Source organism: Cucumis sativus, chromosome 3, assembly GCF_000004075.3.
Source record: "Cucumis sativus cultivar 9930 chromosome 3, Cucumber_9930_V3, whole genome shotgun sequence".
In the NCBI taxonomy this organism is placed as follows: Eukaryota; Viridiplantae; Streptophyta; class Magnoliopsida; order Cucurbitales; family Cucurbitaceae; genus Cucumis; species Cucumis sativus.
The window spans coordinates 39069907-39092629 of NC_026657.2; the positions used below are offsets into that span (position 1 = coordinate 39069907).

Genomic DNA, 22723 nt, shown 5'->3' on the forward strand with positions numbered 1-22723 from the left:
TGATGTAAGACTTGATCATAGTTTAGGATCGAGAAACACAAGTCTAATTATAACAATGCCGAGATAAAGATTTGATCGAACTCCTACAGATATACAATTATGGCTCTGTAAACAGTATTTAAGATTTTTCATATTTTTTATCGACTTAGACATAAGAGTCATTTTTCTTGGTTTTAGATATCATCTCTTACCTACATTGTAAACTTAATGTTATTATTAGGTGAATGTCAAACGTGTTTTTTCTTGACTCACATATTGAGGTTGAGTTAAGAGCTTCTCAAATGTCTCAAAACTAGAAGTGGGTGTTTAAAATTATACGAATAATAGTATTTTAGATAAAAACAAGACATGTTTAGAAAAAAAAAAAAAACTATTTATAAAATATAACAAAATTCATCAAATTTCTACAACCTACTTATAAACATTTTTTTTGTGATATTGTCAATATTTTGCTATTCATAACAATTCTTCATGATACAAGTTGATTAACCCGAGTGAAACAACTTAAACAACGTAATATCAATTACACGTTTTGAAGGAAAAAAGGAAAGAAAGGAACTTGTTGAAACCAATTATAAGGGGCTAGAAGCTACCAAATAAAATAATGACGTAGGGTCACACAACATCACCAAATATTATTACAAAATTGATTATAGAAAACAAATATATTTAAAATAAATGTCAATGTCCGAAAATGACCTTTAGATTTATATATATATATATATATACTTATTTTATCATTTTGCCCATTCCCGCGAAACGTTCAAAAAATTTCAAACTAAAGTCGATTGATAAATGCTTCCAATCACATGGTAATGCAGATACGTGGCGTACAATAAAACTTCCACGTGGCGTGCAATCAGCCTGCCTTGCTGATCTCCCTCCCGTTCTGGCCGTTGATCTTCCGTAAAATTCATACAATTTTATTTTTATTTCTATATTTTGTGTTTTATAAATAAAAGTTATTATAAGCCACGAAAGTTTTTAAAATACTTACAAATTTATAAGTAACCAAATGTTGCAAGATACATTGTGATAACTGCAACTTGTATTTATTACAATGAATTAGTAAGATTCAAAATAATTTAGTGTGTAGTACCTGGTTTAAAAGTTTTTGTAAGTACAGTACAATTTGTCAAAGTATATCACTGATAGATTTGTAAATATCAGTCTATGATCAATAAATGATACGAGTCGTTTGATAGATCTACTCGATACAAAACTTAAAATTAGAATAGCCACGTAAAAAGTATTTTTAAATAAATAATGGTTTGTTTTTTAATAAAAAATAGTAGTACAAAATGTCGGATTTTATATGGACAAGTAATGTAATTTTTTAATGCCACACACAAACTAGTTTGAATTAGGTATAATTCAAATTTTCAAAATGAAATTGAATGATTATTTTAAACGATAAATGAGCTCATTTGGTTACAACGTTTTTCTTTCGAGTACTATTTAAAAATGGGTCGATGATACCTAACAATTTACTGCTAAACTTCTCTTCTATCAGTGTGTTATTTACCAATAAAACTCACATTTCAAATAGTTAATTATAATAACATATGCTTTAATTTGAACTAAAAAATGATCCATTAAATTCAATCTCACACGTGTATGTCTTATGATCATTGGGAATACTAAATTTTGAATAAGTTTCGTTTTCTTTTTTCCTTAAAAACATAAGGATGTAATATATATTTCAAACACACTTGATTTTAAGAGTAGGTTAATTTCGTAACCCGTAGGAAATTTTCTTGACAATTAATATTAGGTATGAATCTTTTGTGAAAAAGAAAGAAAAGAAAAACCAACAAACTCACATTTTATATGATACCTACCAATAAGTGATATTGTATTTGTTTCGTTACCATTTTTTTTAGGTAGGGTTTGGTTGCTACCTTTGTCGACAAATTCGGTTTCTTTTCGTGAACTTGATTTGAAATTTAAAGCCATAATTTCCCAATACATCACTTTCACATTACAATATTGCATTTGTCTCTACTCTTACACACAAAAAGATATATCAATATTACTTCATTATCTTCAACCCACTGTCATGGATCCCTAGTGAACTTGACCTTTTAACCCACTTCTCATGGTCAATTTGATCTTGTTTTTTAGGTGGTTTATGTGGGATTCTCACATCGTGTGGTTTCAAAGCTACTGCACTTAGATGATGACTAAGTTAATACAAATAATACAGTTTATCTAAACACACATAAGAAATGTCGTTTTGCGATTGTTTACATCACTTGTCGGGTCGCATGTTTTGATAATCCGCATGTGATTATGTATAGCTTTGGTGATCTCAAGGTTGTTTACAAAGTTCGAGGTTGTAAAACGTTAGATTAGGGGCAACTCGATTGTTTCATGATTGGTATATATACACATACATTGGTCGCATATAACCCAATATTTTTTTTTTCATTCGGGGAAACATTTCCTTATGCCCTTTCATCTCGATCCCTCTAGGTTAAAAGACTTGTCTTGGAAAACCCTAATTTGGTCCTTTTACGATGTATAACAAATTGGATATAATCCCAACTATGAATTGATTAATGTTCATGTAAATAGTTTTTACCAATTTTAACAAACTATATGAACTATTTATGAAATGTAAAATTATAACCTTTAATAGTATACGAGCTCATTCTCATCGATTGGTTCCTATACTTTGTTTTCTAGATTTATAAATATGATTGAGTAAGAAATTTGAAATCATGACTTTTTTTCTTTTATATAAATGCGTACATATGTTTAAGTGGTGGACAACGTTATAATATTAATATTTAAAAGTTCTATTTTTTTTCTAAATCCAAGAAACTAAAATAGTTGTGAAACCAAAATAGGTCAAATGATTATTAAAAAAGAAATGGGTAGAAAATTTGAACATTTGATTACTACTCGTATTTAAAAATGGAGTGAGTAAAGAAGAAAAAGAAAAAACGGCACCGGCAGAGGCAGCCACTGGGTGGCACTACGGTGACAAAAAAGGACAGAAAAGCCAGCACCAAGTGGGGGCCTCGCATTCCCATGTGAACCGGTTCCCAGTCATCTTCCATCTCCCCAATTCCTTTGCCTTCCGCGTCCCATTGCGTCCCCACTCCAACGTTCGACTCATTTTTATTTCTTTTCTTCTTTCCTTTTTCCTTTTCAATTATAAAAAAAATGTACCCTCTAACTTTGCTATTTTTCAAAAGTATCCCTATACTTAACAAAATTACAATTTTATGCATCAAACACCAACCTACTATGTATTTATTTAAATGATGTTAATTAATTAGTTATTTTATTTTATAGAGTATAAATAATTTGTTTATTTTTTTTTTAATTTTGAAAAAACCTCCCAAATATAATCTAGAAAATGTTTTAAATTTTTCTTAGCCTATAAAATTTTTAAACTTTAAGATAGTTTGAGTCGTAAAATGACATCACACTATATTGTAAATTAAAACTGTTACACATATAATAATCGATGTCATATTGTTTCAAACTTCAATTATTTTTTAATGTGTCTTAAAGTTGTATTCTAGAGATAATTTTATAATATTTATAAAAATTTAGAAATATCACTCATATATTTTCGAATGAAAACTATTTACAAAATATTACATAATTTATTCCATTATATTTCATTTCAAATTTTTGCTATATATATATACACGCCTATTTTAAATAATTCCACTTTTTAGGTTAATCATAACAATTCCCTATATTTTTTAAGAATTATAATTATAATTATAATTTAAAATTCAGGGTACTAATTATCATTTAACTTAAAAAAGAAAAAAGAAAAAAGAAAAAAGAAAGACCCAGGTGCCACGTATGCTGTCCGTTACCTTTTTCACGGCGCCCACTTCAAGTACGTGTCCTTTAATTTCGGTCCAATTAATGGAATTATTCCGTGAAAAAAAATCCAAAAACGAAAACGGCGACGTCTTATGATATTAATAGATTTTCTTTAAAAAATTTGAAAAAGATGGAATCTAAACTAAGAAAAGAAAAAAAAAAGTAATTGTGAGTAGTAGAGAGTAGCCCCTCGGTTTCCAGTGGGTTTCAGAGCTCAAAAAGCTTGCTGTATAAGCAAACCTTTTTTTTTTTGTTTCTTCAAATCTCGTACTCATTTGTGTTCTTTGTCGATCTTCTCTCTCCATTTCTCTCAATCTGCGTGATTTACCCATCCCATTACCTTTTTTGTCGACATTTTTCGTGCAGTGAGCTCTACGCGTTTGAGTTAGTGGTAATTTCTGATGAGGATTTTAGTTTGAGCTGTAGAATCGTCTTTGATTTGGTTTTGGAAGTTGCACGATCTGGGTATTAAACGGGAGGTAGAATGTTTACCGAAGGACTTGATAAGAGTGCCCTTCGATGGGTTCGCGAGGTTTCATTCTGTTGCAATCCCTATTGTTGTTCTTTTAATTTGTTTGTTTTTTTTTTTTTTTTTTTTTTTGTGTTTGTTCTTGCTTGTTGGTTTGGTTTTGGGTGTGGAAATTTATGGTTTCTTTTAGTTTAATTTTTGAGTTTGCATTTATGTGTTTATGTTTTTGTTTTAATTTGGCAGAAGGATGACACATTTGGTACTTCAAATTTGAGGTATCGAGCTGATCCATTTGCCGGCGTTGGAGCGGGTACTGGAGCAAGGGGTTTTGGATTGCCACCGCCGTCTAATTTTAGAAGTGGGCACTTGCCGGCCAGTGCCATTCCAGTTTCGAGACCCATTTCTAGTCGTGTGGATGATAGTGCTTCTGCTTCGGAGAATGACATGTCTACTGACTCTGAAGAGGATGTTTATGGGGTTAGATACTCCTTGGATTCATCTCCCCAACACAACAGAGTTCCTAATCGTTCTACTTATAGATATGGAAATTCTTTGCACGGGAGATCAAATAACGGTAGTGATTACTTTTTCTCCGATGTTAGTTCATCGAGGGAAACGTTGGTTGGTGGTAATAGGCAAATGGCTGATCGTATGACGAGTAAAAATGGGAGGTACCCCACTAAGCAAAATGGTTTTACAGAAGACGAGTCTTCTGATTCTGCTGCAAGCTCTGAATTTTCCACAACGCAAGTTGGGGGAAGTATTAATGGGGCTTTGCCCAGGAATAGAGCTTCCATAGCTTCAGAGGGATACTCATCAAGCCTGCCGTCACGTGTAACTGTGGGAAATGCACCTAAAAAGGTTTACATTGTTTTGAAACTTTTAAGCTTGTGAGAGGCATAAGTAGTGTTCTTGTAGGTTGAATGAATTTTCATTCTTAACAACTGGAGCCGTCCTTTTGTAATCTTCTTGTTCTTGGTTGCTTTTTGGTTTGGGCTGTTTTTTTCTTTTGCAATTCGTCGCAATGACAGTTGATGCCTTATTATAATACAAAGCCTAGTAGAAAGGGAGATGCACCTTTTGCACAGCCAATGCCTGCTTCTAGGGTTGTAAGGAATGTCCTGGTAGTGAGTGCTAAAAAAATACTCTCCATCACTTTCAAATTGTCGTGTGGCCAGCTACTGACTTCAGTTAGGAGTTAGGACATGCTGTTGGATTCTTTTTTCTACAAAGCACAATAGTTGTGGAATGGACGATGCTTGAAAACTTTTTTGAGAAAACTGGTTCTACCTTTCTGGTTATTCCTTAAGGTTTTTGTTCCCTTACAAGTTTGTGTCTCGAGAAGCAGTGCAAAGCTCAATTCTGGTTATAGTATCTAATCTATCGCTTTTATTCACATGTTTGCTTTCATTGTTTGGAGATGTACAGAAGAAATTACATATGTCCATTTCAGGATTTTTACTGGGGTGTGGGGGTGGGGGATTTTATCTCTTATTTGACAAGAGTTACCGTGTGTGCTTTCTCCTCCATTTTTTTCTAAATTATTTTTTCTGTTTGGAAACTGTTTTGGAAACACTCTCGTAGCATATTTTGCCTTCAATCTCTGTAATGTGCTGACTTAGTCTTTCTGCAGGATCCTCAGAATGGAAGGTTTTCTGATGATGATGGTGAAGATGACATTGCCAGTGCCCCTCCATTTTTTGCTTCGTCACAGGAAATTAAACAATGTGCTGAAAGAAGTCAAGATGTGAAGTTGAATGGCACACATGATCATACAACTGCATCTGGAGTTGCAGTGCCGCAAGGAAATAAGAGCAGCGACCAGTTTGTCAGGTTGGTTTATGTATTTATTTATAAAAGTTTCCCCTTAAACTGTCTAAAGAAATATCTATTTTACGACAGTCTTTATTATCATAAACAAATTGGAATCATATGTTTTTTTCTAATGTTTGATATCATTTCACGGACAACTTATTGTTTATTCTAGAAGTTGGGATGTAATATATTATCATCTCCTTGTCTATTTGCAGACCAGTGAATTCGGAACCTGCTGGCAATTCAGGATCAGCTCGCATCCCCACATATAATGCCAGGTTTTGCCATCTAAACTGTCTAGGTTTTATTGTTGATGACAGATTATCTTCATTTAGTTTTCTTATGCGGTTTATAATTCCAATATCAGTGCTTTAGGGCCTTGGCATGCAGTCATAGCATATGATGCATGTGTACGATTATGTCTTCATGCTTGGGCAATGGAAAATATGGAAGCCCCGATGTTTTTGGAAAATGAATGTGCAGTATTACGAGATGCATTTGGGTAGGCTCATACTCTTTTCTTTTTGCTTCATACAATGTTTCCACTGTATGCCATGCAAACTGTCTAATTCTTGAGTTAAAAAGTTGTACTTCATTGCCTTTACCAACTTATACCTCCATCCATCTGCTCCAGTTTACGGCAAGTACTCTTGCAGTCAGAGGATGAATTGCTGGTGAAGCGCAATTCAGAACTTGTCAATGAGGGTGCTCCTACCAAAGCAAAGAAAACTATAGGCAAAATAAAAGTGCAAGGTAAAGTGCATGATAGTCATTAAAGTCTCATTATTTAGATGGCATGTGCCAATGGATGTGATCTGAAGATTGTTTATTATGCAGTGCGGAAAGTGAAGATGGGGCTGGATCCACCAACAGGCTGTAATATTTTAGCTTTAAGAACACCTGCGGTAAACCTGGAAACCATAAAGTATCAATTTTCCAGCTTTCAGTCAGCAGTAGCCTCTGGATGGCATGCTCTGCATAAAATTCGTGTTGCGCCACGAATACCTCCAAACAGTTCTCTATCTAGACAAAGCATGGCATATGTGCACGCAAGCACCCAGTACATCAAGCAGGTATCCAAAGTTCTAAAAGCAGGTGTAACAACCCTGCGCAGCAGTTCATCATCTTATGAGGTGGTCCAAGGTAATGCCTGTACTAATAAATTGTGCTCTCGAACATACCTGCACATATTAACTTTTGTGCAATTAGTTTTTCAGATCAGTAGATGCTATTGGGATTGTTTTTAATTCGTATTAGCGGGGTACAGTTGATTAACTATTGTTGAAGTTTTCTTAGTTCTGCTTGAGTATATTAGCTATTTTTACAATAAATCCTTGACCTTGTGCTCTTCCACTGGTGGTCTATATATTTTTAAGATAGTTGTGAGGCAGCTGGTTGCATCTTCTTGGTTTTCTTTTTCTCCTTTCATCTCGAAGATTTGGGTGTGTAAGATTTTAGATTTGAATGGGCTATTTTTGAGAGAGATTTTAAGTTTTGCTTTATATTTAGCTTTCTACCGATGCATTTTCTTTGAGTGGCTTTGATTAGCTCGTTATTTTCTGTTTGGGTTCGTTTTTAGGTTTCCATCATATTTATGTTGCCGAGTTTAGTCTTTGTTTAAGTTTTAGCTTGTATTTTCCCTTAGTTCTCTTTGCTCTTAGTATAATACTCTTGTACTTTGAGCTTTAGTCTCATTATCATTAATAAAAAGGCTTGTTTCCATTTCCAAAATAAAAACTTGTGCTCTTCCACTGATTGTGGTTGAGCATGTGCATTCTTTATTCATATTTATACTGGATCTTAAATTTTTCTGTCCACTTAAATTTTATTTTTATGCCCTTAGTGAATCCCTTTCTTTTGCTGTCATTAGAAACGTACCCGTGTCTACTAAGACTGAAAAGTTTAGCTGAGGAAGATGCTGTCAAAATGCAAGCTGGATCAGGAGAAACTCATGTTTTGTATGTTATTTGCTCACTTATATTCTATAGCTAGGAATCTTCAGAAAATTGCTGACAACTTTACAGCTTTCCAGATGGCCTTGGTGATGATCTAATAATTGAAGTTCAGGATTCCAATTCTAAGCATATTGGTCGTGCTCTCCTGCAAATAGCCGCCATTACTGATAACCCGGTAAAATTTTCTTTTGAGCCTGAGAATGCTTTGAGCATAAGAGTAATTCAACTATGCTGTCTCTTGTCAAAAATTTATACTGACGTTATGCAGGCCGAAAAATTACGTTGGTGGTCTATATATCGTGAGCCTGAACATGAGCTTGTGGGCAAAATTCAACTCTACGTAAATTACTCAGCAAGTACAGATGATAATAGTCACCCAAAGGTATGCTATTAAATAAGTGCCCATTGAGTGTGTGTTTTAAAAGATTGCTCGAGTCAATTTTATATTCCCTTCGCTTAGCCATGTAACTTTTCTCTTTTCAAGATTCCACTCTTTTTCTTCTTTTGATAATGCACTTATCACTGAAAAAGTTGTAGCCTTGATGGTTCATTTGTTGGTTGGCTTAAGCATACTGTAAATATTATCTTTGTTTGTTGCTAGTGTGGTTCTGTGGCAGAAACAGTAGCATATGACCTAGTTCTTGAAGTTGCCATGAAAGTTCAGCATTTTCAACAAAGGAATCTTTTGTTGCATGGTTCATGGAAATGGCTTTTGACTGAGTTTGCATCATACTATGGCATTTCAGAAGTATATACCAGATTAAGGTAATGGGCCTGGGCTATGTTAAGATAATTACTTATTCTACATAAATGGCTGACAAGTGACACAGTGAGCGTGCATAGTTATTCGCTACTATGTGATGAATATTGACTGTAGCTGGACTTGTTTAACGTACCTCCATTGCGTATGTTTAATAGATATCTTTCATATATCATGGATGTGGCCACACCAACAGCTGACTGTCTCACGTTGGTGTATGACTTGCTCATGCCTGTCGTTATGAAGGGCCATGACAAGAGTACGCTGAGTCATCAAGAGGTAGTAAATTCACCTTCCTAGTTCGAACCAGTAGATCTTTATCTCATTACTTTTAGTTTATACATCAATGTTGTATATGATGAGCATTTTGCCAATCTTGTTGGTTGCCTCACAGAACCGAATTTTAGGAGAAACCAGGGATCAAATTGAACAGATACTTGCTCTTGTTTTCGAGAACTATAAATCACTTGATGAAACAGCTCTCTCGGGTCTTATGGAAGTGTACAGACCAGCTACAGGGGTTGCGGCGCCTGCTCTAGAACCAGCAGTTAAACTGTACACTCTTCTTCATGATATTCTATCTCCGGAGGTTCAGACTTCCTTGTGCCATTATTTCCAGGTTTTGAGAAACTTCATCTCTGTAGTATGTAGAATTGCATTTGTCAACTTGAATGTTCTAGTTTTTCCTAAGGGCTTATCTTTCTAGGTTGCTGTGAAAAAGAGATCGAGGAGGCATTTGAGTGAGACAGATGAATATATGGGTAACAGCAACGAAGGCAGTTTAGTAGATACAGTTACTATGTCTACTGCTTACCAAAAGATGAAATCGGTGTGTCTTGACATTAGGAAGGAGATATCATCTGACATTGAGATCCATAATCAACACATACTTCCCAGGTACCACTTTCTTTTCAGTTGTGTTCACTTCCCTTTGAACGTCGTGTCTGCATCTTTAATCATAATCCAAATTTAAGGATATTGACTTCATTTGCATCTCTAAAAGAAAAACCTCCCTTCTCCTCCCCTACAGATTCCCTATAGGGCTTGTTTTGGGATCTTTGGATCAAAAGTTCAAGGCAAACATCCGAATGACCTTTTTTTAATAATTGTTCTAGGTTTCAGAAGCTAACGGACATAAGTTTATTTGCAGTTTTGTAGACCTACCAAATCTCTCTGCTTCCATATATAGCACAGAGCTTTGTAGTAGATTGCGCTCTTTCCTAATTGCTTGCCCACCAACAGGCCCTTCACCTTCAGTAGCAGAACTTGTTATTGCAACTGCTGATTTTCAGAGGGATCTTGCCAGATGGAGTATTAGGTAACTTTTGTTTCTACATAACCTTTTCTTTAAAAAAAATGTTTGGGAAAAACGTCTCGGTGCTTTTGTACATTTCTAAAAAAAAATTTCATTCTTTGTCAGTCCTGTGAAAGGCGGTGTTGATGCAAAAGAATTATTCCATTTGTATATTCTGGTATGGATCCAGGATAAGCGCCTCTCGTTGCTTGAAACATGCAAATTGGATAAGGTCAGTCAAATCAATTGAATATATATTTTTTTGAATGTTATAGCTTCTCTTGCTAGCGTGAAACATATAGGAACACAATTTCTGTTAATTTTAAAGAGAAAAGGACAGTCGTAAAAGATGCTATATGTATAACAAAGGGACACAAGTTTATCAGACAGAAACGGACAGTTGTAAAAGATGCTATATGTATAACAAAGGGAATATCTCTGAAGTCTGAAATAATTCTGTTTTCCTTGCCCACAAACTTCACTTAATTTATTTTACATCTCAATTCATGGTTGTGGCATATAAATGCAGGTCAAGTGGTCGGGAGTTAGAACTCAACATTCTACGACACCTTTTGTCGATGAAATGTATGATCGATTAAAGGAAACTTTGAGTGACTATGAGATTTTCATTTGTCGATGGCCAGAGTACACCTTTGTTTTAGAACAAGTAAGTTCATAATCTCGTTGAAATCTGTTTTGTTATTTTTAGGAGGGCAATCCTTTTAGTTTTTGTTAACACTCTTTTATCTCAACATTAAGCAGTAAAATCTCAAAACCATTATGTTAAACAGCTGATATCTCATAAAAAACACATTCTATTAAGAAATTTGACTAATATTTTCTTGTGGACAATCTAAATCATTGGCCATTGGGACACGATTCTTTTGTAGATCAGCAGAGCCGTATTATTATTATTTTTGCATGTTTCTCCTGTGTAATAGGGTGGTGTAACTGTTTTTCTCTATGAAAGCTCGATTTATTGTTAGAAAAAAATTGGTTTATCTTCTATCAGCTTAATGTTTTGACATAATAGCTAAAATTTGAAAACAAAAAGCATATGTTTAGAAATTATATTGTTACGAACAATTTCTTTTCCATATTTAGAGCATCTGAGAAACTTTTCTAGAGTAGTAGACAACGGAACGAAGAAGAATGTTAGTAAACAGGCCTAGTTCTTTGAAAGCAGGGTAAAAATTACTGTTTTCTGTACTTAACAAGTCAGGTCTTCTTGAAAGGAACAATCCAATCCACCCTTTCTCCTTCCCTTTGGTCTTCCAATTCATATAAAAAGTTTCAGTCATCAGCATTTTTGTTGATGAGATCTCTGTTGTTCCTTTTCTTCTCCTAGATCTTTATTTTGTATTCTCTCTCATAATTGGAAGAATCTTATTCTATTTAGCTTATTTTTTGGATTTCTATAATAGGCTATTGCAGATGTTGAAAAAGCAATAGTGGAGGCATTGGATAAGCAGTATGCTGATGTGTTGGCACCACTAAAAGAAAATTTAGCACCCAAAAAGTTTGGACTTAAGTATGTCCAGAAACTTGCTAAACGATCCGTCAGCTCTTACACTGTTCCAGATGAGGTAAGCTAACACTTAGAATTCAAAGTATTCATTCATATGTGCATTCCTTGATATTAAAAATTCAATGTGGATTTCAGCTGGGGATTCTATTAAATTCCATGAAAAGGATGCTTGATGTTCTGCGCCCGAAGATAGAATCACAATTTAAGCTGTGGGGTTCGTGCATTCCTGAAGGTGGAAATGTAATTCCTGGCGAGCGTCTTAGTGAAGTGACAGTCATGCTTAGAGCCAAGTTCAGAAACTATTTGCAAGCAGTTGTGGAGAAGCTTATTGAGAATGTAGGTATCATTTTCCTTAATAGAAACTTGAAGTTTCTTTGTTGATTGCTGAAATAAATTACAAAATAATATCCTATTAGGTGGATAATTGAAACTTGAAAGAAACATTCGAGTGTCAAATGAGGGTGAAGGAAGATAATAATTTAGTTATTATGCCTAAGCAGCATCCGATGTGATACAGTTTCTCCAATTTGGTTCTAGGGGCCCCCTCTTCTTTTTGTTTGATTGAGCCCCCTTTTCCTCATTCCACTTGTCCAGCCCTCTTCACGAACCTATACAATCGATGCCACAAAGATAGCCAAACTCTATTACTTAAAGAAATAAGGTAACACGCGACAATTTGGTATGATAAAGGAGTTGAGAGAGAATGATTCAACAATTTACGGTGGCCACTTACCTATGGTGTCATATCTTATGAGTTTCTTTAGTATCCAAATATTATAGGGTTAGGTAAGTTGCTGAGCACAGCTAGTCTGGACACCCATCAATATAAGAAGTTAATATGGAATTACAAATAACACTTTGGTTGTGGATTCATTCAACCTATGTGAATATGGAATTTAGATGGTAAGTTATGTAGTTAATCATCTTAATTTTGAGTCCCCTTGCCTTATCTCACTAATAGTATCGATTATAACAAGAAAAGGTACAGAATCATGGGATTTTAATTTTTAGATTAAGGATATTTCTTTACGTAATTATCATTGAGATTATCTCTTTTTGTATGCCTTGTTATTTATTACAGACGAAGTTACAAAGTGCTACAAAGCTGAAAAAGATTTTACAAGACTCCAAGGAAGCTGTGATTGAGTCAGAAATACGAAACAGGATGCAACCACTGAAAGATCAGTTGTCAAACACAATAAATCATCTTCATACTATCTTTGAGAGTCGTGTATTCATTGCTCTCTGTCGGGGTTACTGGGATCGGATGGGACGGGTAAGATAAAGCCAGGTTTCTTTTTATGATTTTGCTTCGAAATTTTGCCAAAATTGAGAATTTGTTCTTTGAGATTTTACATTTTTGGATTCTAAATTTTAATACTCGGCACAGGATGTTCTGAGCTTCATGGAGAACAGGAAAGAGAACAGGTCATGGTATAGAGGGTCGAGGATTGCAGTTTCGGTAAGCTGTTACTTTTTCGAGTTACAATTTTATGGAAAAGTTGAGATACAGCTGGTAACGAAACTACAAACTACACAATAAACTAAGTAATTCGATGCACTTAGACCCTCCCACTCTTGATATCACTCTCAACTCTTATTTCACTCTCCAAAAAATTGCCATCTTTTCCATCCTCCTCCCCCTCTCTCTATAACCAGCAAATATAACACAAACTCCCTAGCTAATTACTAACATACCCTAATAACACTTCTAACTTGAAATGCTTGATCCTTTGCAGGTTCTCGACGATACATTTGCCTCACAGATGCAGCAGTTGCTTGGGAACTCACTACAAGAGAAAGACCTGGAGCCACCAACCTCGATCACAGAGGTGCGATCGATGCTCTGCAAGGATTAAGTAAGGTGTTAAGAGAAGTCAAACCAAGTTATACCTATGCTGATCGTGTTTGATGGATTTGGCATATATGCTTTTCTGAAGAAGCAAGAAGAGAGGTAAGTGCTAACCTATAATCTTGTTGGCATGAGGGTGTTAAGACGTCAATTTTGGTGAGAAGAATGAAAGGGTTCTGTTAAAAGGGAAGATGCGGCTAACTTTGGTGATTCCATTTTGTAAAGAAGGGAGTTAGCTACTCAGCTGCCCCATAGTTTTTCTTTTGGTATCTTCAATTCAATGGTGCACTAACTATAGAGAGAGAAATGTAGATGTATATGTACAACTTTACATAAATATAATTCTTCTATTTGTTTCAAACATTGTATTCCATACTCTCTTCTCTTTAGAGGATCTAACCACGCATAACCACTCATCTATAGCTTAGTTTAGCCTATCCACGGAGGTAGTGTCAATCATTAAGGGTGAGGATGATAGATAAAAAAATTGAGTCAATTGATCGAAACGTTGGTTTGGTTGAAAAACAAGAGGGATCGGTCGAAGTCGGAAAGTTTCTAATTGAAAATTTTCAAAAAAATCATTTTTAAGTGTCAAACCAATTCAACCTAACAAAAAAACGACCAATTGACCCTTGTTCATCGGTTTGACACTTTTCTAAACCATCTAATGGTTGGTTCTAGATCGGTTCTCAATTATTACTAAACTAAGCTCACTTTAGTTTTTGAATTTAAAAAAAAACACTAATAACATCGACATTTTAAAGAAAATAAAGATAAATCGAATAAAAATTACCTCAAAGTATGATGGTAATAGCAAGTACATCCTCAAAGTTCAAACTTCTAATTATAAAATAAGGACTTTCATGTTTCTCATGGTTGTAGAAATTGAATCGTCACACTTGCGATAGTTATATAAATTGGATCAAAGCTCGAACTTATGATTTAGGCTCAACAAAATTTAACCAACACATTTGAAATTATATGAATATTATCTTAACATATTAAGTTAATTATTTGTTTAATATTTATTATTATTAGTAGTAATTAATTAAATTAGTTAGTTTTTAAAATTAAACATTGAAAATTAGGACTATTTTTACACATCACAGTAAAGTGATCGACTTATTTATGAATTTAGCAAAATGATACAAATAAAATTCACTTTCGCAATACTTAAAAATATTTCAAATAGTTTACTATTTAATACAATACGATGTAAATTAATTAAAAGTATTCATGAAGTCACGAATACTATTTTCATACGTATATGTAATTATTTAATTTTAGATTCTTCATACAAAATTTCTAACACAAACACAAACATTTAATTGTTAGAGTACATTAATATTTACTATATTAGTTCGCCCCTAAATTTGTATTATGTTTACTTGCAATTAAATAAAAAACTAAAATTATCTAGCTTTAAAACATATGTAACTAAATTAAAAACAAATAATTGAAACATGAGGGAGTAAATAAATATATATTTACCCTCAATCATATTATTAACTTGCAAACGAAAAAAAAAAATAGCCTTAGTTCAACTAAAAATACAATATTTTAATTTTTTTCTGGACAATTGTGTGATGGAAGATCATACCTTTAACTTCTAGATTATGATAGATATTGACCACTTATACGAATCCTCCCATGTAAGGCACCCAAGTTGGAGGCAACCACGCATCCCCAACCAAGAAGTTTGAAATTGTAAAATTAGCAGCATCGGTTACATTATTAATCACATGATAACCTGCCCAAGTAACTCTGTTCTTTGTATCTGATCCACCTCCTGTATTATTATACTCTCCATAATATAATGTGCTCAAATATTCTCCTGTCCATGGATCCCAACCTTTAGGATTTACAAATCCATCAATAAATGTTTGCATATACACTGTTCTTGAGTATTGTTTCCATGGCCTTCCCAAATATGTCTTGTTCATATAGCTACTACTTGCAGCCAACTCGGGGGTGGCTCGGATGGTGCAGTTGTGGATCGAAGTCCCGGTGTTTTGGTTAGGATCGGATCGGCCTTGGGCGGTGATCATGTTGGCCTGACCGGGACGGGGGAGACGGGGATATATGTTACAGTTTTGGAAGACAACAGCAGCATTTCCAAAAATGAAGTCAACAGTGCCGTAAATGTCACATTCTCTAAAGAATTGCCTGAGGGAATGAGTGTATAAGGTGTCTTGAAAGCCTTCAAAACTGCAGGAGTAAAAAACACACATATCAGCTCCACTTCTTAATGCAACTGCTTGGCCTTTGATTGCTCCAGCTGTGTTTTGGATGGTTATGTTTACTGCCATGAATCCTTCTGCTGCTACAGCTGCATTTTTCATGTCAAAATCAAATATGAAAATCTTTAAACATAAAATGTTCTTCCAAAGAAAAAGTCATTTCCATTTGAACATTCTTTCATACAAATTGTTTGAAATAAAATGTTAGTTTGGCAAACTCTTTATGAAGAGCATATAAATATTTATATACATATTTGTAAATTCAAATTTATGCCTAGTTTGAGATAGTAAAATAAATTTTAATTTTGAAACCTGCCGGATTAAATGAGAACTATCTAGAAGTTTTGTTAATAAGAAAGAAACTGCTGATCAAGTTAATTGAAAAAGTGATTTTATTTGTGTCTATTTTAGTTCATAAACAAAAGTGCATAAATCTCTCTTTAAAATAAAATGTGTCAAATTTTTGTTTAAACTTTAAATTAACGTGTCTGTCATAGTAAGATGATTTGCTAGATATAAGAATGTTAAATAATATTACAAAAAAATGCTCTTTAAATAAAATTATTGTTTTCTTTCCTATAAGATCCTTAGGGTTATTGAGTGATTTTATATGAACCAGAGTAATTATAACAAAGTAGTTTGAAAAAATTGAGAAATGGTGAAGGTGTTTATTATAATCACTAACAATTTATAAATCATCGATAGACCAACATTTACAACATGATCTATCAATTATAGAATTCTATACTTCAACAAGATTTTGCTATATTTGTCATTTTTTAAAAATGTTAATATATATATATATTCTAATATTGTGGATCCAATTATTAGATTTACAAGTATCTCTAAACATTAACTAAAAACATACCTATATTTCCAACTAGCTAAGTATTTCAAGAAAAATACTCCAAATATCCTAGGTCATATTTATCTTTGTAAATTGTATGGATAGTCTAATTATACTTTATATATTTAATTTTAACCATTTGTGCAATAAGATAAGAGCGCAATGCATAAAGATAGGTGAATATTGATTCGTATTTCAATACTAACCGAAGGTTGCACTGTTGAAAGTCGTCCATCCGTCAGCGACACTCCGGTTGCCTGTGATAATAGTTTGATTTATACCATCTCCAATCATCAACAAGTACTTTTTCTTTGAAGGAACAGACACATACTCTTGATAAACACCAGCCGTAATGTAAATCAAGAAGTAGCCATCAGAAGCAAGAGAGTTGTTTGGAGCTGCATTAATAGCATCCGTTATGTTAAGGAAGTCTCCTTGACCATCTTGACTCACAACTACAACACCATTAACCAACACTCCATCATCTGAAGAAGACGAAAGCTTTCTCCGATTTGCCACCGAGTTGTAAACAGCACGGTCGTGTCTCGACATTCTCAACGGCAACGGTCCTTTCCTAAACTGCAGGTGTTTTTTCCCAGGGTGCTCAAGTGTTCTGTTTCTATTCCTCCTAGGCACCCAACCCTTGGTAAAAAGATCAAGTGAAAGGCTGTATGATTTGGTACAATCAATAAGTGGGGCTAATAGATCTTTCTCCAAACTAGAACCTGAGGCTACAGTGTTTAGACCATCAAGACAAGTATCAATGTTGGTTAAGATGGCACTAAGAAGACTTTGGATATAATCAGCTTTTGAGTAAGTTAGCTTTCTATCAGTGCCATTAACAGCCCGAAACGAATTAGACAAGAAATTCATATTCAGTTGAGCAAGGTACTGACAATCTTTAAGAGCTCCGATGATTGAATTTGGTAGAGTTGAAGAGTTCTGAAGATGCTTCTCAATCAAGTCAAGGAATCTAGTGGCTTTAGATAAAGAACGACGAATCGAGAACCGGCCAGAGTCGTAGATATTACCATCTCTGGATTGTTTAAGCACAGTGATGCAGTAAGAAGGATTTGAGGTCAATTTGCAAATGGCTTTGGTAGGGAAGAAATTAGTGAGAGAATCATCTGAAGCAAATGAAGAGGTGAAAAGGGTTAAGAGTATAAGAAACGAAGCTAGTAAAGGAGGGAACAAGAACTTGCAAGCCATTGGCTTTGAACAACTTTTGTGTGCAAAATAGAAGAGATCTCAAGTCCATTCATATAGAATCCAGACAGACCATAGATTTTTGTGATGAATCATGAAGAAAAACGTTGGGTCCTTTCTAGAATGGTGAAATGAAACCTGCAAATTGACATTATTTTAAGGAAAAGTCAACAATATAACTTCAAGAACACAAAACAGTTGGTCAATAGTCTAGCCACTTTCTCGATTAAGTGTAGCATAAAACATTCACAAATGCATATTATATTTCAACTTACGCTAGATTGAGTAATCCATGCTTCCTCAAATGTTGTGCTAAGAGACAAGACTAAAATAAATGCAAGATTTATTTGCTTTTCTTGAACATCACAATGCAAAACCAATGATGGACTTACCATGTGAGTTTCAAGCTAAACCGTGTGCTCAAAGAAATTCGCAAGAGGTTTTTTGGACGAAACTTTTCATTGTTATTGTTGTAATGGAAAGAGATTAGCCTGAAAGTATACCTGAGATAAAAGAAAAGCAAAGCAGTACGATACAAACATAAATTTTAGAGCGAAAGAGCAGTGAGAAAAAATCATGAGACAAGCTGAATCAAAACAATGAAAAGCTCAAAATTATCATGCACAAGACTTATCCTAAATAATCTTTATAGAATATATAATGTATATTTTTTTTTATAACATTAAAAAAAGAGAGAAATTAAATCCTAACTTTTTCGGCTTTTGTTACCTTCTTTTTGTTTTGTTCTTTGTTCTTTGTATTTTTTCTTCTTCTTAATTTAGGTTTTTGTATAAAATTTTGTTTTTAATAGTTCACATGACAGTCGTATGTATTAATTTATTTTAAACGACAATATCACAAAAAAAAGAGCAAAGATTCAAACTCTCAAGTCGGACTTTAATTAGTTAGGAAGAATCCCTTAAACAAAGATACACTTGACACATTTTTTGTATATTATATTAACATGAGAAGAGGACTTTAACATAGACCGTGTTTGAAGCTACCTCTACCTGCAACCTAAGTTATTAATTCGGACCCTGGTGAAATTAAAAGGACAGATTAATCAAGGTTGCTATAACGTGACTAACTCATAAAAATTCATGTTTGAAGTGAATTAATGCACACAATAACTAGTTGATAAAAATTCAAGAAACTACTCTCTCATAATTCAACCGTATAAAATTGTCAATCATATGCTCATAGTCTTAACAAATAATTTCTTGACTGAGATAGCTATGACCCACAACTTTCAAAATAATTTTTAATTGACAATAAGTTCCTAAATATCATGAATTGCTCTATTGGTAGAAAGGAGGCATGGTTTCAATAACTAAGAGATCATAAGTTAAATTTACGGTGATCATCTAGCTAGAAATTAATTTTTTGAGATTGGTCGAATATGTATACCAACAAAGAAAAGGGTTCTTAAACAAAGGTACACTTTTCACATGAACATAAGACTATAACATAGATTGACAATAGTTGTTGTTTGAGATTATTTCACAACGATCTCCTTCTTGACTGGCCTTTTTTTTTTTTTAGAGAATTGAGCTTTTTCCCCCTTTTTTAGTTTTTTTTAGGTTTTCTGGTGTTCTGTTTCTTTGAGCTTTTATGGTAGTAGAGTTGTGCAATGTTGTGTGGTATCTTTAAATGGAGAGAAATTGTAGAATATTTAGGAGGGGGGAGAGGTATTTGGATGATGATATTAGTTTGATAGATTTTATGTTTCTCATCCAGCGTTTGTGATCAAGTCTCTTTTAAAAAATTGTCATTTCATTAGGTAATTACTAGCTCTGGAGGGGTTGAATAAAAATAAGTGCATCCACTAGAGGTTTTTTCTTTCAAATTATTCTCTTTTACCTTCTCTTACTTGAATAGAACCTTTTATTTAGGTTGGCTCACTTTTAAAAGCATAATTTTTCATATCCTTCTTTTCTTTTCCTCAAAAGTTTGGCTAGATGCATATAATCTCATTTTACTACTTAAATCAAATTGTTGAAGGTGTTTTCACCAAATAATTTCTCCATTTAGAGGATTTTGGCTACAACCCTAAAAATTATATTAGGTTGAAATATTACTTTGAACATTCTTCAAGCATTTTGTGTTTAAATTTAGATCAATATTTTTAATTGTGATTCAACTTGGTCCCTAGTCCCTATACTTTAAAAAAACCAATTTTAACAAATTGGACAAATATTAATTTGTACTCGTCAACTTTAAGAGTTTATCGATAAAAAAATTAAACCAACATTTATATCAATTTAAAAGTTAACCCTAAAATAATTTTAAAAGTCAATTATATTTTATTAGAATAATTTTAAAAGCCAATTATATTTTATTAGAATAATTTTAAAAGTCAATTATATTTTATTAGAATACAGATTGTGTGAAACTTATAATTATCAATTAACCCTCTAAACTTGCTTTAAAAATCAATTAAAATTATTCATCCAAAATATAATAGTCATTTTTGTTAAATAGACACATTTGAAGAGTCTATATTAAAATATAATTCTAATAAAAGTTTAAATCAATTCACTTGTAATAATTGAAAAAAACTAAACATCTTATACGGTATTTTAAAACTAAATTTGAAGGAAGGTATAAACTCATACACCTAGAAAGTCAGGATTTAAATGGATAGAAATTAAAAGTGTATAAAGGTAAATTAAGTAAGTATTGTGAAATAATATTGTATTGTATTATTATTATTATTTTACACATACCTCGATTGTTGTGAAATATAACGATCGGCCAGCGATCTGATCGGAGCAATTTAGATCCATGCAAATGGGATATGAATGGAAATCAAAATCAGCCATGAATCTTCAACTTCCTGCACCAAAAATCAAACAACTTTCCGTCAAAAAAGTTAAACTAAACTAATTCTTCTGTTCTCTCTTTCTCTTCTTCCATTTATTTCACAATGATCCACAGAATCATTCGAAAACAAAAAAAGGGGAAAGGGAAAAAATCATCCAAAATTCATACATTTTCTGAGCTTCTTAATGTCTCTCTGATCGGTGGTCGTGTGGTTTCAGGCGATGCGTCGATAGGACGAAGAAACTCAATCTTATTTTTGGGCCAAATCACACAACCATCGATCTGGGGACTGACAAGGAGAAACCATGGAGGTGCTTCGTACGAGGCAATTGATGTTCTTATGGTCAAGAATTCAATCCTCTCGTGTAGCCCTTGTGGGTGGTAATCACACCGCTGCCAGATTTTGCACTCGCTAAGAATTCCCTTTCCCCCTGCATTAGCTTTCCCCTCTCCCTCTCTTCCTGCTCATATCTTTCTTCATCAATTCTGCATCTGCCCCAAAAATCAAACCGCACAATAATCTGTTTTTTTCAATAATTTGAAGTTTTTCAGTTCAATCAACCCATGGCGTTCAACTTGATTCAAACAAAGCCCCAAACGTGTGACCATGTTTATGGTCTGTATTTGGTAATTAAGCACCCTGCAGCAGAATCTAGGGTTACGAGATTTCTTGCTCGAGCTGTGCTCTTGGCTTTGTTCATCGTTTCTTTACCATATTTTGGATCCAGCGTTAGAGGAGGATCCTCAATCGCGTCAAACAATGCTGAATTTGGGAATGAGAATGATATCGGCATTTTCTCTTCTGAAATCAATGAAAAATCGAATGATTACAGAATCGTTTACCTCGAACAATCTGATGATGTGGAGAAGACCAAATTAGGGCAAAATGAGATCAAATCCCCCTATCGGAGACGGCTCTTCGCATATGAATCCGACGCTAAAAGAGCAGCAGCCCTAAATGAACTCGAAGACGTTCTCCTTGAACCACCGCGATCAGCATCGCGAAAATCAAGACGGTACTTGCAACGAACACGATATCTTCCAGATTTGATGGACGATTCTCTCGAAAGCTATCCCCGCCATATTTTCATCGACGCCGGAGTGCCGGAGAAGGAAGCTGGCGGAAGCGGTACAAGCTGGTTCGACCATAACTACCCTACCAGAAACAAGAAATTCGAAATGTATAAGATCGAGACAGTGAGTACCGATCAGCTGGCCGAATCATCCTCAAAGGAACCGCAGGTCGGCATTTCGGACTGGCTCTCAAATAACGTCAAAGCTGAAGATTACGTCGTAATGAAAGCAGAAGCCGAGGCTGTGGAGGATATGATGAAATCCAAGGTCGTACGGTTGGTGGACGAACTTTTCTTGGAATGCAAGCCACAAAAAAACGGTGGTAGAAAGGTCTCCGGCGGGGGTCGGCGAGCTTATTGGCAGTGTTTGGCGTTGTATGGTCAGCTCCGTGATGAAGGTGTGGCGGTTCATCAATGGTGGGGTTAAGATAATTAAATAAATAAACAAATAAAGAGCTCGGAGAATCGAAATTGAACCATCGGAGAGAATAGTGCTCAGTGGCTAAGAGCGTGGACGAGAGGGAGGGTGATTATTAATTACTCTTATTCTTATTTTATTATTTTTAGTTTCTTTTCTTTTTCTTTCTTTCTTTCTTTCTTTCTTTCTTATTATTATTGTGCGGTTTTTCTTTTTTTAATTCTGTTTTTTTAAGCCTTCCGAAAAAAAGAAAAAAAAAATTGTTGCCATATGATGGAGTGGGAACTAACGAGTGAGGGAGGGAAGCCATGTAAAATGTGAAGAAAAAAAAATTAATCTCTCCTTTGTAATTGTTTTAAACTTATAAATTTCAATGTTTAATTTTAATTTAATTTTATTTATTCATTTGTGTATATGTTGGATTTTATTTTTCTTTTGTTGTTTGATTTTCCTTTTTAATTTAGTTTGATGTTAATTTATGTATTTTCAAATTAGTTTTTCAAAATATTTAAAAATTACACCAACCAAGATAATAATATTTCAAAATAGTTTATCAAAGGTATAGCATATCATTCCTAATCTCTCTTAAAT

The 22723-nt window shown here is 33.9% G+C and overlaps 3 protein-coding genes across 8 annotated transcripts; 2 read left to right on the forward strand and 1 right to left on the reverse strand.

Annotated features, from left to right (window-relative positions):
• The first annotated feature begins 4013 nt into the window (after positions 1 to 4013).
• Positions 4014 to 13886, forward strand: LOC101206197. 2 transcript variants are annotated; one of them, XM_011654274.2, is made up of 22 exons: positions 4015 to 4384; positions 4565 to 5182; positions 5955 to 6154; positions 6352 to 6414; positions 6504 to 6638; positions 6771 to 6889; positions 6974 to 7279; positions 8007 to 8094; positions 8161 to 8266; positions 8360 to 8473; positions 8693 to 8856; positions 9010 to 9130; positions 9246 to 9470; positions 9558 to 9748; positions 10002 to 10169; positions 10272 to 10377; positions 10675 to 10812; positions 11570 to 11731; positions 11809 to 12009; positions 12755 to 12949; positions 13064 to 13135; positions 13413 to 13886. In XM_011654274.2, exons 1-22 carry the CDS (start codon positions 4337 to 4339, stop codon positions 13530 to 13532), a joined length of 3660 nt encoding a protein of 1219 aa, XP_011652576.1. In that variant the 5' UTR covers positions 4015 to 4336; the 3' UTR covers positions 13533 to 13886. The 2 variants fall into 2 exon arrangements, with proteins under 2 accessions (XP_011652575.1, XP_011652576.1); XM_011654273.2 differs by having other exon boundaries at positions 4014 to 4384; positions 8161 to 8473.
• A 1092-nt stretch (positions 13887 to 14978) lies between these two features.
• LOC101205879 (probable pectinesterase/pectinesterase inhibitor 20) lies at positions 14979 to 20654 on the reverse strand. 5 transcript variants are annotated; one of them, XM_031882711.1, is made up of 5 exons: positions 20545 to 20654; positions 18211 to 18321; positions 17892 to 17956; positions 16819 to 17739; positions 14979 to 15854 (listed from the first exon to the last, which is right to left on the reverse strand). In XM_031882711.1, exons 4-5 carry the CDS (start codon positions 17483 to 17485, stop codon positions 15160 to 15162), a joined length of 1362 nt encoding a protein of 453 aa, XP_031738571.1. In that variant the 5' UTR covers positions 17486 to 17739; positions 17892 to 17956; positions 18211 to 18321; positions 20545 to 20654; the 3' UTR covers positions 14979 to 15159. The 5 variants fall into 5 exon arrangements, with proteins under 5 accessions (XP_031738571.1, XP_031738572.1, XP_031738568.1 ...); XM_031882712.1 differs by lacking the exon at positions 18211 to 18321; XM_031882708.1 differs by having other exon boundaries at positions 16819 to 17956.
• Positions 20655 to 21168: 514 nt separating this feature from the next.
• On the forward strand, positions 21169 to 22519 carry LOC101205953. Its single transcript, XM_004136376.3, has one exon. The coding sequence runs from the start codon at positions 21206 to 21208 to the stop codon at positions 22139 to 22141; it is 936 nt and encodes a 311-aa protein (XP_004136424.1). The 5' UTR covers positions 21169 to 21205; the 3' UTR covers positions 22142 to 22519.
• Positions 22520 to 22723: the final 204 nt, after the last annotated feature.